At 48.6% G+C, this 15,492-nt stretch overlaps 1 protein-coding gene across 1 annotated transcript; it reads right to left on the bottom strand.

The window, feature by feature from the left end:
• Positions 1-372: 372 nt before the first annotated feature.
• Positions 373-15,006, bottom strand: LOC119393088 (gamma-secretase subunit Aph-1). The gene is made up of 4 exons (XM_037659910.1): positions 14,771-15,006; positions 7,683-7,701; positions 4,642-4,901; positions 373-625 (listed from the first exon to the last, which is right to left on the bottom strand). The coding sequence occupies exons 1-4, from the start codon at positions 15,004-15,006 to the stop codon at positions 373-375; spliced, it is 768 nt and encodes a 255-aa protein (XP_037515838.1).
• Between the last annotated feature and the right edge of the window lie 486 nt (positions 15,007-15,492).

The following is a 15,492-nucleotide window of genomic DNA, read 5'->3' as shown; positions in this document are numbered from 1 at the left end:
CACGCGCGGTCCTCTTAAAGAGTGGTGCCGGCGGGTCGAGTGACCCACGATAGTCATCGCGTCCGCTACCCTCCCCACCATTCATGGCGCAAATGCCGGCAGCTCATGCGCACAAGGTGCACCTGAATAAGGTCCGTAAGTGTTCACCTTTCACTATCATTTTTAGTCGTACATTACAATGATGCCGGCTGTGCTTGAGGAAAGTGTTATCGGAAAAATGTCTGCGGAAGCTGTGGTATATGAAAAGAACGATTTTCTTTTAATTAACCGGCTAAACTAAGCAAAATTAACGCAACGTTACAACAACGCTCAGAAGTAGCGTAAGAGAACCAGCTGCAAACAGTCACTCGTCATTCCCGTTTCAGGCGTGGCTCATTTCTTGGAGCCGCGCCTGAATAAAACGACAATATTTCCAGCGCTGCCTCCCGCCGCGTGAAACGCCATCGCCGCAGACACCGCCAGGACTGCACAGAGGGCGCCCAGGAAGATGACGTAGTCGCCGCCAGGTGCCAGCAGCGTGGCCGCCGATGCGGCCATGTGGGCAGCCGGGGCGAAGGCGAGCACCGACCATCGGCGCGTGTCAAGCGCGTGGAAAGAGACCAGGGCCCAGAAGACATGCAGCACACTGCAAGGACCGCCATCAGGAGAGGTCTCGCACAACAGGCCTCGAGGAGTCCTCTGTACGTCGAACCGCTGTAGATGTCCATTCTGGTTTTCTCGTCACACTCGGAAGACACGCATATGCATGCCGCAAATATACGTTAGTAATGCGTATATGTAATTTCTTTACCCTCTCGCCAACTATGGTATGCAAGATCTGTATGGCAATGTACGATCTTCATCACTTGGTGATTTTCCACTTGTATATTGCTAACCATCGATATTCGTGTTCAGTGCATTTTGTTTCACAATTTTGCGGATTTGCTACTCCCCATTTAGGACGTTAAACCCCGTCAGTTATTAAATTGCTACTCCCCACTCCTGCGATAGCCTTTCAAGGCTGCATTGTGCTAGAATAAATAAATAAATAAATAAATAAATAAATAAATAAATAAATAAATAAATATAACGTAACAGTTTATTTGCACCTCGACGGCGTGGGGTCACGTGACTTGAATGGAAACGTCACGTATGACGTCATTGGCAGAGTGGCACCAATGAGGGCCAACGATGGCATGCTTACGCACGCATCATCGGACCTTGCACTCTACTCCGCGGCAACGATTTCCCTCAACGACGACGCATGCGTAAGCATGCCATCGTTGCACCTTTGATAATTAAGTAGCTTTCGTTTGTGGTGCGATCTAGGGACAGGGGCGCTCGAGCTACATGTGGCTGACGTTACTGGCCCGTGCGTTTCTTGTTTTTTGACACCTGTTTTTTTTTCTTTCTCTTCGTTTTTATTGCGATAGCAATTATATGGACAGTCTCGGCTGGTTTTTGCCATCGCCGTCGCCGTCGTCATGCACCGTATATATATATATATATATATATATATATATATATATATATATATATATATATATATATATATATATATATATATACAAACCACAAAGAAAAATAATTCAGAAAACTTTCCGACGCGCGGAATCGAACGGGCGACCTCTTGCTTCACAGCGCGCGGCGTTATACGGCTAGGCCACGAAGAGTACCGCCTTTCAGCCTGCTAACGGCGAGCTACTTATATACTCCATTTACTTCAGCATGCTTTTTTGGTCACCACCGAGATGGCGCGAAGTGCACGCGGGGCGCGCTTTAAAGATCGTCGCCCCGCTCCTGCGAACGCCGTTGCTCTTCGCCCTATACAGGGCGTGGTCGCCTTCGTGCGCTTATCTCGAGGAAAGAAGGGGGCGGCCGGGGGGGTGGAGCGGGGGGTTGTATGTCTTGTGCTTTCCCCGCGATGTCCGCGCTGAAGTCACAGAGCGTACGGTCACTTCGCTCGCTGCAGCGGCCACGTTTTCGAAATTAGCGCGCTGTTCAAACAGGAATAAGTAACAGCTGTGACGTTTAGTTCGCGCTCGTCCTGTGTGTACCTGTTCGTTCGTTTCGTGCGTCCTGCATTATGCTTGAGCAATGCGCTTCCAGTGTCGAGCTGTGACGAATGATAGTTCGCTCTCGTTCTGTGTGCGTTCTTTTCGTGCGTCCTTTGGGCTCGAGCGACGCGCTGGCAATTTCGAGCTGCTTTCCGTTCTTCGCCTTACATTCCAATTTATTCCTATCACATTCATTGCTTCGCCATTGCGGCGAAACTGTGACTTTATTTTTTTCGTCGGCATACATGGGTTGCACGGACGTCACATCCGGGAACGACAGGACCGAAAGCCGCCATATTTAAGAACACTTGCAGCTGTCTGGAATCGTAGGCACAAGCTTTGCAGCGGCGAGATCTGTTCTTCGGACGCGCCACCGTTTGACCATGACTATATGCGCTCTTTTCGGATGGAGAACAAGAAGTGGAATTTCTGCTTCTAAAGACAAGGCACAGCCACGCATTAGAATGTTTAGTTTGCCCGTGATTATAACGAATCAATGCGCGTGAACGAGGCTGTTGTCCGCAAAGCGCCGTAGCGCTTGGCTGGCGCGCATTAAGCGAAGAGACTTGAAGAAAGAGAAATACATCCGTGTCTGCAGTCTTCACTTCATCACAGGTAAGAGTATTTTCGAGTTATGTACAGGTTTAACACGTTTACTGACGTGATTACGTCGCGTCTCCAGAATACTGCCTAGATTCACAGCGATGTAGAGACGAGCTTTTCCCCTTGAATAAACGCATCTCGAGTTGTTAAATGTGGCCTAACGGTGCAACACATGTGAACGTTTCCTTCACAGGAAACCCTGCGAATTTAATGGGCGACGCGAACCCCGACTGGACACCTAGCCTACTGCTGGGCCACGGCCGTTATGGCCGCATTACTGCCGCAGCGTCTGCGCGTTTTCACCGCTCTGAAAAGCAACGGAAGAAAAAGCTGGATGCTGTCGTAGCGAGCACGCCGTCCACGGAGCCTGGAACATCCCTCGAACTGCCTGTCATGGACGCAGAACCAGAGCGTGATGAGCCATCTGCGGTAGAGCCATCTGCTTTGCTGCTATGCTCTTCACCCATCCACTGGTGAAGTAGTTGTGGCCGTCCAGCGACTTGTAGGCCTTCATTTTTTGTAGCGTGACGTGACTTGTTGAGAGCACCAAATAATTCACAATGTCGCCGTGCGTCACGGCAGGCAGCAGATCGACGTCCGATGCAGCGTCCTTACCGATGCGTAGTGGTCGATGTCATCGCACATATCAATTTTAGCTCGGTAACGTACCCGAGTCGGTCCCACGAGTTCTTCAAAGTACGACGGGCAAAGCGCGTGCATGTTTTCTTTCGCCATAGCGCACAAAATAAATCGAACGACGACGACAAGCTCCGACGCGGCGGTAAGCCACACGCGCAGCCGACTCAATGTTCTTAAATATGGCGGTCGCTCACTTTGCAAGTCGGAAGTGACGTCACATGCAACCCATGTATATATAATAAGTGCGCACCTTTCTAATAAAGTTGGAAAAAGCACTGCATCTTTGTTATCTCGTGACGTGTCTCGTGTTTGCGCACAATGTCATAAGGAATTATTTGTTCCAACTTGCCCAACTCGCAACTTTTGTTGAGTTATAGCCCTCGTGAAGTTGCGCTTACTATAGCTCTATCAGAGATGCTAGCCAAGGCAACTTCGTTAAACCCCAACAATTATTATTATTATCCAAGGCAACTTGCCCGCAAACATATTTTAGCCGAAGTGTGGAGCCATGCAGCCGCCCTGATGTGCCTTTCGCGCGACGAAAGACGGTCGGCGCGTTTTTCGTCCGCTAAATAAACGTTCGGCGGCGGCGCCTGCACGCTTTCATTCTCGCAAACGACATACGACGAGCGGGGCGATGTTATAGACTTTATACGAGACATCACGGCGACGGCGACGGCAAAAACGCACCGAGAACGCCCATTTATAATTTCGATTGGAATAAAAAAATTAAAAAAAAAAGAGAACCCTTTCTATGAAGGCATTGTTGAAATATTTTGTTATGGTGGAATAAAAGCCTTATCTATAGACGGCTTCCATTGACGTCACTGAAACCACCATGTTGGAGCACCAGCATGTGAAGGCTCGACGTTTGCGATCTCACATTAATGCTATCAAAACATCACATTCGGGTTCTATTGTTATTCACGCACAGAGACGCTCCTGCCACGTCGTTTTCACATTGACGCAATTTGTCATCAAAGCCACCATCGTGGAGTACGAGTACATTCAGAAGCTGCGTTCATGACGTCACGTGCAAGCTATCCATGGGATAACATGTAAAGCCGACATGGATCATCGTACATGCCAGGAAAATTCCTAATTTGCGAAAATTTAATGCGAAACACGTGTTATGGTGATTGTTAGATGTTTCAAGCGTTCGTCGGCTTTCCAGAAGATGACGAGCGCTTGAAACGAGAAGAAACACGCCGTGCCGATGCCGCCCGAAAAGGAAGTTCCAGAGAAGGCTGCAACGATTTCTACAATAAAACGCTACGCTTACGCATCACTTAGACAATTACCTTCCAAAGGAGACTGCGCGTTTTTCTTTGCTCCGTGTGATGAATGATGCATTTGCACATACCTGAAGGTGGCTGCAGTGATTGCTGCCACAGTTAGACGTCGCGGCGTACCTCCGAAAATGCCTGCCGTCCCGGGCCCCAGGGCGTCAGCAAGCTGGCCGAGTAGCGAGAAGAGTGCGCTCATGGCTCCAAAGGCGAGGCCAGCCGTGTAGGCGAATGCCAAACGAGAGCGCAGTACGTCCTCGGCAGCGGTCAGCGCTACCGCGTTCAGCACGCGCTCGGCCTTGCGCAGCACACGGAAGAAGAGCAGCCGGAAGCACTCCTGCGGGGAAAAAAAAAGTCCACTGAAAGCTTGCTATAGGCCTAGTGGTGCAGTTTCGGCTGCTGTTTCGACTGAAGAAGTGGCGCCGCCCGCGGCGCGCTACACTACTCAGTCACGGCTGAGAGCGGACGAGCGGAGCCATAGCAGCTTGAAAGGACGAAGCTAACTCGCGGTCAAAGAGTACTGTGTATTGTTGCGTGTATGGCTGTCACAACAGCTGCAGAAACGCTGTCGGTAAGCTGCCAAAATTAAAATTATATGGATTTATATGGAAAGCTCACGAGAACGAGCGATGACAGCGTCGGATGAGGGCGGTGCGACGTGAGAGATAAACAGACGCTCTCCATTTTTAACACGAAAGTGTTTTATGCCGGGGTCCACCAAGACTTCAGTGACGTATTTCCGTCACGGAAATGACGTCGAAAAAATTTTAAACGATCAGTGGCGGTATTTTGTAAGCATTCCTAAAACGGACGGAGGCGGTCCGTACATTTGAGTCGCACGCGATTGGTCAATGTGAGCCGCGACGAGACGAAACAGATACGCAAGAAACCGTCTCGAATGCCTACGTTTCAATCCAATCCAAGCCGTCTGGCAGCCATTTTAATCCATCCGTTTTGTTTCGGATAGAACACTGTAGTTTCGGACGATCTCCGAGATTGTCCGAAACGAAACGGATGGATTAAAATGGCTGCCAGACGGCTTGGATTGGATTGAAACGTAGGCACTCGAGACGGTTTCTCGCGTATCCGTCCACCCGTTTCGTTTCGTCGCGGCGCTCGTCACGGCTCACATAGACCAATCGCGTGCGACTCAAACGGACGGATCGCCTCCGTAAGTTTTAAGGCTGTTTCACATGACACAAAACAGAGCGATTTTCGGGCTGCGAATTCGCTCGCAGCGAAAAAAAAACGGCCGATCGCTCTCGCCGCAGCGGTCAGCGGCGAGCAACCAACATGTTGGAAATTTTTCGCTCTGTTCGCAGCGGCGGTGCGATTTTTCAGTCAAGACCCGTCGAAATTGTGCCGACCCGGCCGAGCCGTCGAAATTGCGCCACGAGTTTGTTTTGGTTATGGCCGTTGTTGCGTATTCTCAAGTGAACTTAGATTGGAAAGTGTTTTTAAATGGCAAAACACGCGTGCTCTTCCCCACGAAACACGAAACCTCCATAAAACGTTTTATAGGGGTTTATAGAGGTTTTAAACGTTTTAAAGACGTTTTATAGAGGTTATGTGTTTCATGGGTCGCTACCGGTGATGAAAAGTTAAGAATATCATAACGCACAGATTGTTAGATTACATTCGAAAATTATGCCGTGTCTGCCACGAACAACGGCAGCAAGCAACTTTGCGCGCCGCGCCAGTCGCAGAGCGAAAATCGCAGACGATTCGCAGTCCATGTGAAACGAAACCGCCATTAGCGGCGGTTGCGAATGGAGCGAACCGAGCAATTTTCTTCGCTGCAATCGCGGCATGTGAAACAGCCTTTAGGAATGCTTACAAAATACCGCCACAGATGGCAAAGAAAAAGAGTTCCGTCCTCGAACCCATGCCCGCTTGGTCCGCAACAACAGGTGCCGGGCACGCTATCCACTGCGCCACGGTCACAGACTCTAGAGGTTCTACAAACGTGCCTTTTATGTCTACCGTTCTCCCGGTCGGCGGGGTGGTGTTGCCCTCTGGGAGCGGTAAAGTATAGGAATTCGTCATTACTGTGGCCTCCGCGATTAGCACCTGCAACGCGTTACACGTCCGTCTCATTCGGTGCGTTTTCAATAGAAGTTCAATCACGGCCGCCTGGATCGCCGATGATCCAGGCGGCCGTGGTTCAATTTTGTCACTACCTTAACACACCGCGAGGTGGCGATCTTAGCCCAAGCGTCATAAAAGCGTCGGCCTCGCTCATAGCATCACACTAATCCAAGCCAAAAATAGCTCTGCGACGCGTGCCTGCCTCACCTGGATGTAACATCGCGTTCCCCGCTCACGCGCTCACCCCGAGCAAAATCGCGGCCGGGCTACCGGGGCGGCTCGACGCGCTTTGCGTTTCCCTCTGGTCCGGCCGTGGTGTTCAATCACATTTTAACATGCCGCGGGATGGCGACCAAGTCCTGCGTCCAATATGCGACGCTCTTCTGGCTATCACACCTCGTTCTCTAATTACGCTTTCACCGTTAACTACTACAGCTACAACAAGGGTTTGTTTATTCATTTAACATGGACGTTAGTCGCCGGGATGGAGATGTACTACCAATCATCAAGGTTGGTGCATCCACGTTAAACGGTGCTATAGCTGCCAGACATGTCAATTTACATTGTACAAACTCTCTTATATCAATGTACAGTAAACATTCAGTTACTTCTGTAAGGGCACGCTTTACTTTCGCGTTATTCCGATTCCTATGACGGAGGGATCAACCATCTTTTTCTTAATGCTTTCCTTGCTATTACTGCGCGTGTTTGCTCATCGTAGTCATAAAATCTGCCTCCTTTAGCCCGATGGAGGTCTTCGGCAGCTTGTGAAGCATCGAAACCGCATATGCAGTGCCCACTTCTTGGGCAATGATAAAAGAAGCGCGATAGCCCTGCACTCTGCCTATGTGTTACGACACTTTTGCCTGCGTGCTATGACAAATGCGACAGCGTGACTCTGCGACGAAGCGTTAGACATCTTTGTATCTAGAAGGGGACGCGCCGATGGCCAGAGTCAGGCGCATGATAGGTCGGTGCAGAATGTGCTCGCACTTGTTGGCAAACATAGCCAAGGCGGCGGCGTGCTTACGCGATCCTCGGCGCCCAGCCTTGAATGTGCAACTTGCTCCCACAGATGTGCAATTGGGCCTATAGACAACTGGGAAAATGTGCAGAAATCATCCAATAGCATGAAGGAACGAACGCTTTTTTTTAGGTCCGCTAGAGCGAACGCAAGAAAAGCGAGAGGAGCGGAACGAACGAACATTTCTCTTGCTTAGCCCGAACACCAACTACACCAACAGACCCTTGCTAAACAGCGAAAACGGATGCAAAAGTCAAAGGAAGCTCTTCACGTAATACATGGAGAGAGAGAATAAAAAATTTATTTCAAACTGTAATGCATGGAGAAAAAGCACAAGCCGAGTGAGCCAAGCGTTGGCGATGCTGCTGGATGGAGGCGCATCTTCTTCTTCACAATGCTTTTGATTTAGTGTAAATAATACAAGATCTTGATAAAACTTTGATAACCTGAAGGCGGGCGTCCTAGTCAATGTCATTGCTCTGGTCCCACAGAGCCAGGGTTGCCACTGACTTTCGAGTAAATGTCGCCACACGACGAGCAAAAAGTCGCCAAAAGTCGCCATTTCTTTACAAATTTCGCAAAAAATGTCGCCATTCTAGATATGTGCGGCTGCCACTGACTTTCGAGTAAATGTCGCCAAACGACGAACAAAAAGTCGCCAAAAGTCGCCATTTCTTTACAAATTTCGCCAAAAATGTAGCCATTCTAGATATGTGCGGCATACCTAGTAATAAACTTTTCCACTCACGTATAGTCCCGTAGAATACAGTACCATCCAAGACCCTTAAATTATATCGACCTTCCTCAATACCAGTCGCATCGCCCGCATCCCCATGGGAGTGCATGGTGCTGCTTCTCCGACTAGCCGCAAGATGTGCGTGGTGGCGCAAGGGTGAATGAATGAAACGCTCATCATATACTTCCATCCCTGTCCGCTCGTTCAAAGGTAAAAGTGTGGTAAACCTTGGGTGAAAACCGTGAAAGCGTTGTTTGTAGACAGCTTTACGTGCCCTCATATGAATTAAAAGGATTAAAAGGTTTAATGAAGGTAACACGACGGAATTCTCGCAGGAACCGATCATTAGTCAGTCTTACACCTTTTAAGTGTGAACTAATATGATAAAGGACGCCACCGACCCTTTCTTATAGTCACCTATAACTACACGTGTCAATCCGATGAGTTATCAGTGAATAGATAGACAATGTAAAATGTTATATAGCAATTGTTTTCATTGCACATGCTCACCGAGCACAGTGGAAAATACCTCAATAAATATTTTTTATTGCACAAATAGCCGCGTATCCGCCTCTCTTCGCTATTCCAAAACAGTATTTACGAGCTAAATTGGGGGTACTGCAACAGTGAATAAGTCGCCAAGCTATTCAGAACAGTTGGAGCTTTGGCGGTACAAATAGTCGGAACACGCGGCCAACCCGTCGTCTAGCCCCTTCAGGAGCGAAACTTCAGAAAAATTTAAAGCACCTAATGCCATAAACTTATAGTAAAAAAAATCGGCAGATCCCACGTACCGTGGGAGTCGGTGTTATGCGAAGCATGCGGCGGGAAGGTGACTGTGGCGTTTTTTTTTTACTGAGCGAAACGTTACGAAATGACGCTAAAGATTTGTGTAAATTTTATACTCAGGAATATATGTTGAAGAGCCGCATATGTGTTATATAACCAGTTGTTTACAGTTGGGTAACGCTGCCAACGGCAACGTGGGAACAACACCAGAAGTGGTAAGCTGATATGTGGTGCTCATACTTGTCCCTTATTATGGAGAACGCACGCACGTTTCACGAATCCGTGTGCATGTGTGGAAGAGGTTCTTGATAGTTCTTAAACAAGGTTAACATCAGCGTGATCAGTGAGCACCAGCAGCTGGTCATGACTTCTTATCGGGTCCGGTCGTGATAGCGGTGACGAGGGGTCCATGTGTAGTGAAGTATGAGGTATAGTACAGCTGTTGAAAATTGTGAATGCCTCCGTCATTTCGTCGACAAAATGTCTGCCGATATAGGCCGTCGAGGCTGGTAGGCCTGGATAGTGCTACGTAGGCCAACATCAGTGGATGGCGCTTGTGGTATTCGTAGACTACCTGGGCGTATGTGGCCTACGTAGCCTAGTCTATAAAGCGGCTGTCAATCAATCTGGCATCATCTTCGGTCAGCATGAGGCCATCGCCCAGCCTCGTAAGAAATGAAGAGGACACTGCGTCGTTCTTGCGGACTAAGCACTTTACGGTACGATGATGTGAACATCATACGTAACTTTCGTTAATGTATTCCTCCGGGGTCGAGCAATGCTTCAGTATAGCTTGCTGAATCATAGGAATACAAATGCAATGTTTATTTGACTGCTATAAAAGCGGAGCCAACACTGGAACTACAGACGTTAATCTGATATGACGCTTGTATCGTAGAAGTACACATCGTAGGAGTATCATGTAGTGTTTATTGCTTTCTTGCAAAATTAGATAGCCAGCACTACAACCACAACTGACGTTGCACCGACATTACGCCTGCATAGGCTCTTTTTCCAAGCCAGTTTATAGACCTGGCGTGGCTCTGTGGTAGAATACCTGCTTGCCACGCAGAATGCTTGGGTTCGATTCCTGCTGGGATTTTAATTTCCATTCTTTCCATTCGTCGGGTCAACGCTGCCGATGTCGGTTTTCCTTAACGCCCTCGCATTTAAGTTACTAATGTCTCTTCTCGCCGTTCCTGGGTAGATATAAACTGTCAATCACCTCTGGCGTATACCCGCACACCGCGGCCTGTGGTAAACGGGTATGCGCCACACGTGTCTGGAGGAAAGGGTTTTCACGCGACAGGATTTTCACGTTATTCGTGTCATGACCCGACAGTCCTATTCGTCAAATCCTCTTACCCTCCCATGCCAATTTTGGTCTGCACCAAGCTAAGGGGGCGATCATAGGAACACCCAGAAGTAGGCGGCTAGATAGATAGATAGATAGAAACGCTCAAAGTGCCAAAGGTTCGCTAAGAAATGCTTCGCATTTAACACTGCCAACTCGCGGTTTGCAAGGCAGTCCACTGACTCACATTTTGCTAGAATGTCGCTGGGGGACGTTCCAGTACCTCCTGCATCTAGATGAATTGAGGAGATACACACGAGTTACAGGACGGACATACCGAATGACGTGTAATGTGCACATTCTACTCGTAGGTCTAAAACCAAGAAAAATACAGAGAATGTTGCCACTCACTCGTTGGGAAGACACTGAGCTTAGGATGTATAACTCAGTGGAGACGCAAGCCGAAAATCGCCAAAAATTCGCCGTCGCCATTCATAATATTACGTCGCCACGGGCCTCTCAAATTCGCCAATTTGGCGAAAAGTAGCCACCATTGGCAACCCTGCTCAGAGCGGCGTTCGCGAAATGTCACGACCGGATCACGCGCGCGGCCGCTACTCGCGGCGCTGACTGTCCTAGCGCCACATGCGCTGTCGAGGCCTATGAGTGGCCTGCTTGAGGATTTCGATAGCATATGAGCATCCCGATTCCATGCAATGAAAAAGATCACCAAGCAGCTTGATTTTGCATGTCATTTCCACGATTTATCTTTAACGATATAACAAATATTTATTAAAAAATGAACGGCCTGTATACCTTTCGCCCAATGAAAAGCTTACGAGAGCGCAGGCCGCGATCCGACATTAAATCTTACTCTTTCCTTAGCCCTCACCGGCTGGCACTTATTACATGCGGATCGGTTAACCCAATCTGCCAAAGTTGTAGCTAGCGTCCAAGAATTGGCCACACAACATCAAATATTGTGGGGCTGTGAAGGCTTTTCTCAGCCCTAAACGTTCCTGCCAGCTCCTTCACGGTGGTAGGAGCTCAGTAAAACTCCAATTAGGGCCGAAAGGGTCGCTGCCCACGTGGAACCGCACCGCGCCATCTAAGTATATCAAGTTGATTCCTCCCACACAGCTGCGCCAATCGCGCCAAAGTAATATAATAATATAATATCTGGGGTTTAACGTCCCAAAACCACGATATGATTATGAGAGACGCCGTAGTGGAGGGCTCCGGAAATTTCGACCACCTGGGGTTCTTTAACGTGCACCTAAATCTAAGTACACGGGCCTCAAACATTTTCGCCTCCATCGAAAATGCAGCCGCCGCGGCCGGGATTCGATCCCGCGACCTTCGGGTCAGCAGTCGAGCGCCATAACCACTAGACCATCGTGGCGGGGCCGCGCCAAAGTGCTACATATACGACTTTCCGTGCCACGCTACTCCAAAACACAGAAGCCGATAAACGCGGATTCATTTTCTGCCCAGCTTTTAGCAGAAAATAACATGTGTGTGAATAATTGCGATTCTGCTTCGTCTGCGATTTCGGATTTCAACGTTCCCGATGAAACTGAGCCACGAAAAGTAGGCCTAACATTGGCGCGTAAGCTTTTATGGCGGTGTATGGTCCCGCGTTTCCGGCTTACCAGGCAGCCGCCGACTTCATACAGATACGTCGCATCGGCGACACCAGGATCGCTATCGCGGAGTGATTCTATTGAGATTCTATGACTATGAGTGTTCCACAGTAATGTCCTATAGTGGCGCGAGAGGCCCCTTTTTGTTGACGGCACCAGGTGTCGCCACTGCGACTTTTTTTTTAAATGGGCCGGCTGATGTCATAGGCGCTGCTTTTGTGACCGCCCGCGTTTCTAGGCGTTCGTTACAAGCATGAGCAGCCGTACATGCGGTAGCAGTAAATGCAACGAGCTATCGTGCAAGCGATCGTCCGCAGTATAGATGTCGCCGACACGGCAAGTAAGTTATCTCGATCAAAGGACGTGGCCGCTTGTTTCAGTGTATCACATAGCTCACTCTGTCCACCGCGGTGGAGCAGTGGTGCTCGTCTGCTGACCCGAAGGTCGCGGGTTCGGCCGCGGCGGTCGCATTCGATGGAGGCGAAATGCCAGAGGCCTGTGTACTGGGCGATGTCAGGGCACGTTAAAGAACACCAGGTGGTCGAAATTTCCGCAGCCCTCCACTACGGCGTCTCTCATAATCATATCGTTGTTTTTTGGACGCAAAACCCCGGACATTATTACGTAACTCACTCTCCATGATCTCGGAAAGAAGCTGTTACCCATGGATCGGAGCAAGCTCCCGCAAACGAAAATTATTTTTCGGTAGGGGCACTGCTGCAAATTTTAAGAAGTCGTCCCCCCCCCCCCCCTGATTTTTTTCAGCTTCTTGCACTAAGGAGCCGCGCCATTACAAGGTCTGTAAAACTATGTGGGTGTTCAGTGATAAAGCCGAGTTAAAGGACCCCTGACACCGAATTTGGAAACTCGAGATGCTTGTGTTGTTTGATGTCCTGCATGCGGGGGCACTTCTGACCGATTATGAGTGACGAGCGTTGCCTTTAAGATATTTTAATTTGGTTTTAAAGTAAGCCTGAGTGCTCATCTGAATTTTGAACTCCTATCAACATAACCACTAGTATGACGTAGACGTAGGCCCCTTGTGACGTTGCAGAGGTAAAGCAAGTGTTGTCGACGTCACAGACAGAAATACGCGCGGTGCATGCACTGTGGTATATTGCGAAGCATGTTTGCTCTCCCACCTTCTCCTTCTTCGGTACGTGTCGGCAGGCAGCGTGAGCTCTCCGTGTGTGTGTTCTCCAACTGGCAGTTCAACAAGCGCGTGGCTGACGTCACCCAATACTGAGCGCACGTCATCACGCGTGCCCCGAGGCGCGACCGCCGCGGCGCGGCGCTAGTTTCTTATCCTCTTTCGGCGCGCGTTTTGAACCTACACTAAAAATGACCACAATTAACGCTGCTAGGATTATTTAGACATCACGTTGAAGGATTTACGGTGTCATTCCGTGATTACAAGACATAGACCTACTTATTACAACATAAATGTCACAAACAAGAAATCGGCTGTCAGGGGCCCTTTAAGAGACGGTTGTTGCACCAGTGCACAGTGGCGAGTGAAATTCTCGACGCCATACCGGGTCTCGTTTGGACATATGCGCGCGTGACGTCGCAAAGCAGAAAACGCGGCAGCCATGAACTGAGGTGCCATATTCAGATTGTCGCCTTGCTTTTATGCGATTTTAGACGGTTTTCGACGTTGCGCGTGCATCAGGGCGAGTGGAGCAGCGATTGGTTCGTCTCGGTGAACATGAGAGCATCGGTGTCGCACCACTCTCGGCAACACCCAAGGTCTTGATGAGGAGCCGTGACAGCAGAACAGAAGCGATATAGTTTCACTTAACCCATATTACCGCTATGTGTTCACCTGCATTTCTTTCCGCTTTACGCGGGACCTGCAACCTCTGTGAGGAGGATTTCGCCGGCGCGGCATCAAGTCGTGGTCGCCGGATCTCAGATTTAACGAAATTGATTTTTTTACATTATTGAAATTAGCCATATGTACAGCCTTAGCATTCAAACATTCTTACGGAATTTTGCGCGCAAGAAGGAAGTCTCTGGCGACTGTACTTTGCATAAAATTCCGAATTTTAAGTTAACGAAGTTTCGATACAACGAAGTGAATCACCGGTTTTACTGACTTCGTTATATTGGGGTTTAATTATAGATTCAAATATAGCGCATTAGGTGTCAGGAATAATTAAGAGAAAGAAAATAGGAGAAAAAAATACACCAAGGGCTGACATTTTCTTAGCAGAGTCCGTCTTTACGGACAGCAGACTATAGTAGCAACACTAGACTATAGCTCATTGAGTCATAGGAGTACATATGTAAGCATTTGTGTGCTACACTAAAATCGCCAACTATAGCAAACGGTATGTCTTTTAAGACGACTGCGAGAGCGCCCAGACGTAGGCGACAGACAGACAGACAGACAGACAGACAGACAGACAGACAGACAGACAGACAGACAGACAGACAGACAGACAGATAGACAGATAGACAGATAGATAGATAGATAGATAGATAGATAGATAGATAGATAGATAGATAGATAGATAGATAGATAGATAGATAGATAGATAGATAGATAGATAGATAGATAGATAGATAGATAGATAGATAGATAGATAGATAGATAGATAGATAGATAGATAGATAGATAGATATCCACAGAAGGGAGCGTGCCTGTGAGAGGACAGCGATGGCGACCCCTGATGCGCTGTAATGGTGCAGGGGCACAAGCAGCAGCCAGGCGAGAGAGGCGAGCAGCAGCGAGAGCAGCCAGAAAAAGGAGCCCGTCACGAACACAATCACGCGGCTCGGCTGTCCCGCCACTGTGAGCACGAACATCGACAGCGTCGGGCCGAAACCCAGCAGAGAACAGCCGGTGAATTCCAGCAGAGTCATGGCGATTCACTGTGGCTCACGCCAAGAATTCTGGCGTGTACCCACTGTTAGCTTACGAACGGAACGCGTCGAAGAATATAAGAAACTTCCGCCAATTGAAATGCACATTCAGAATCAATTTTGTGGAAATAAAGTATTGCACGAAGAAAAAGAGTTACAAGAAATATGACTTAAAAGGATTTTCCGAGGGCCAAGTTGGTGTATAATGATAAAAAAATTCGGCAGATCCCACGTACCGTGGGAGTCGATGTTATGTGAAGCATACGGCGGGTAGGTGACTGTGGCGTAACCTCTTTTTACTGAGCCACACGTTACAAAATGACGCTAAAGATTTGTATAAATTTTACACGCAAACTTATATATGTTCAAGAGCCGCATATGTGTTATATAACCAGTTGTTTACGGTTGGGTAACGCTGCCAATGGCAACGTGGGTATTACCAACACCAGAAGCGGTAAGCAGATATGCAGCGCTTATACGTGTCCC

This window comes from Rhipicephalus sanguineus, chromosome 5 (assembly GCF_013339695.2).
Source record: "Rhipicephalus sanguineus isolate Rsan-2018 chromosome 5, BIME_Rsan_1.4, whole genome shotgun sequence".
NCBI classification, from domain to species: domain Eukaryota; kingdom Metazoa; phylum Arthropoda; class Arachnida; order Ixodida; family Ixodidae; genus Rhipicephalus; species Rhipicephalus sanguineus.
This window is presented reverse-complemented; position numbering and strand designations above follow the sequence as displayed.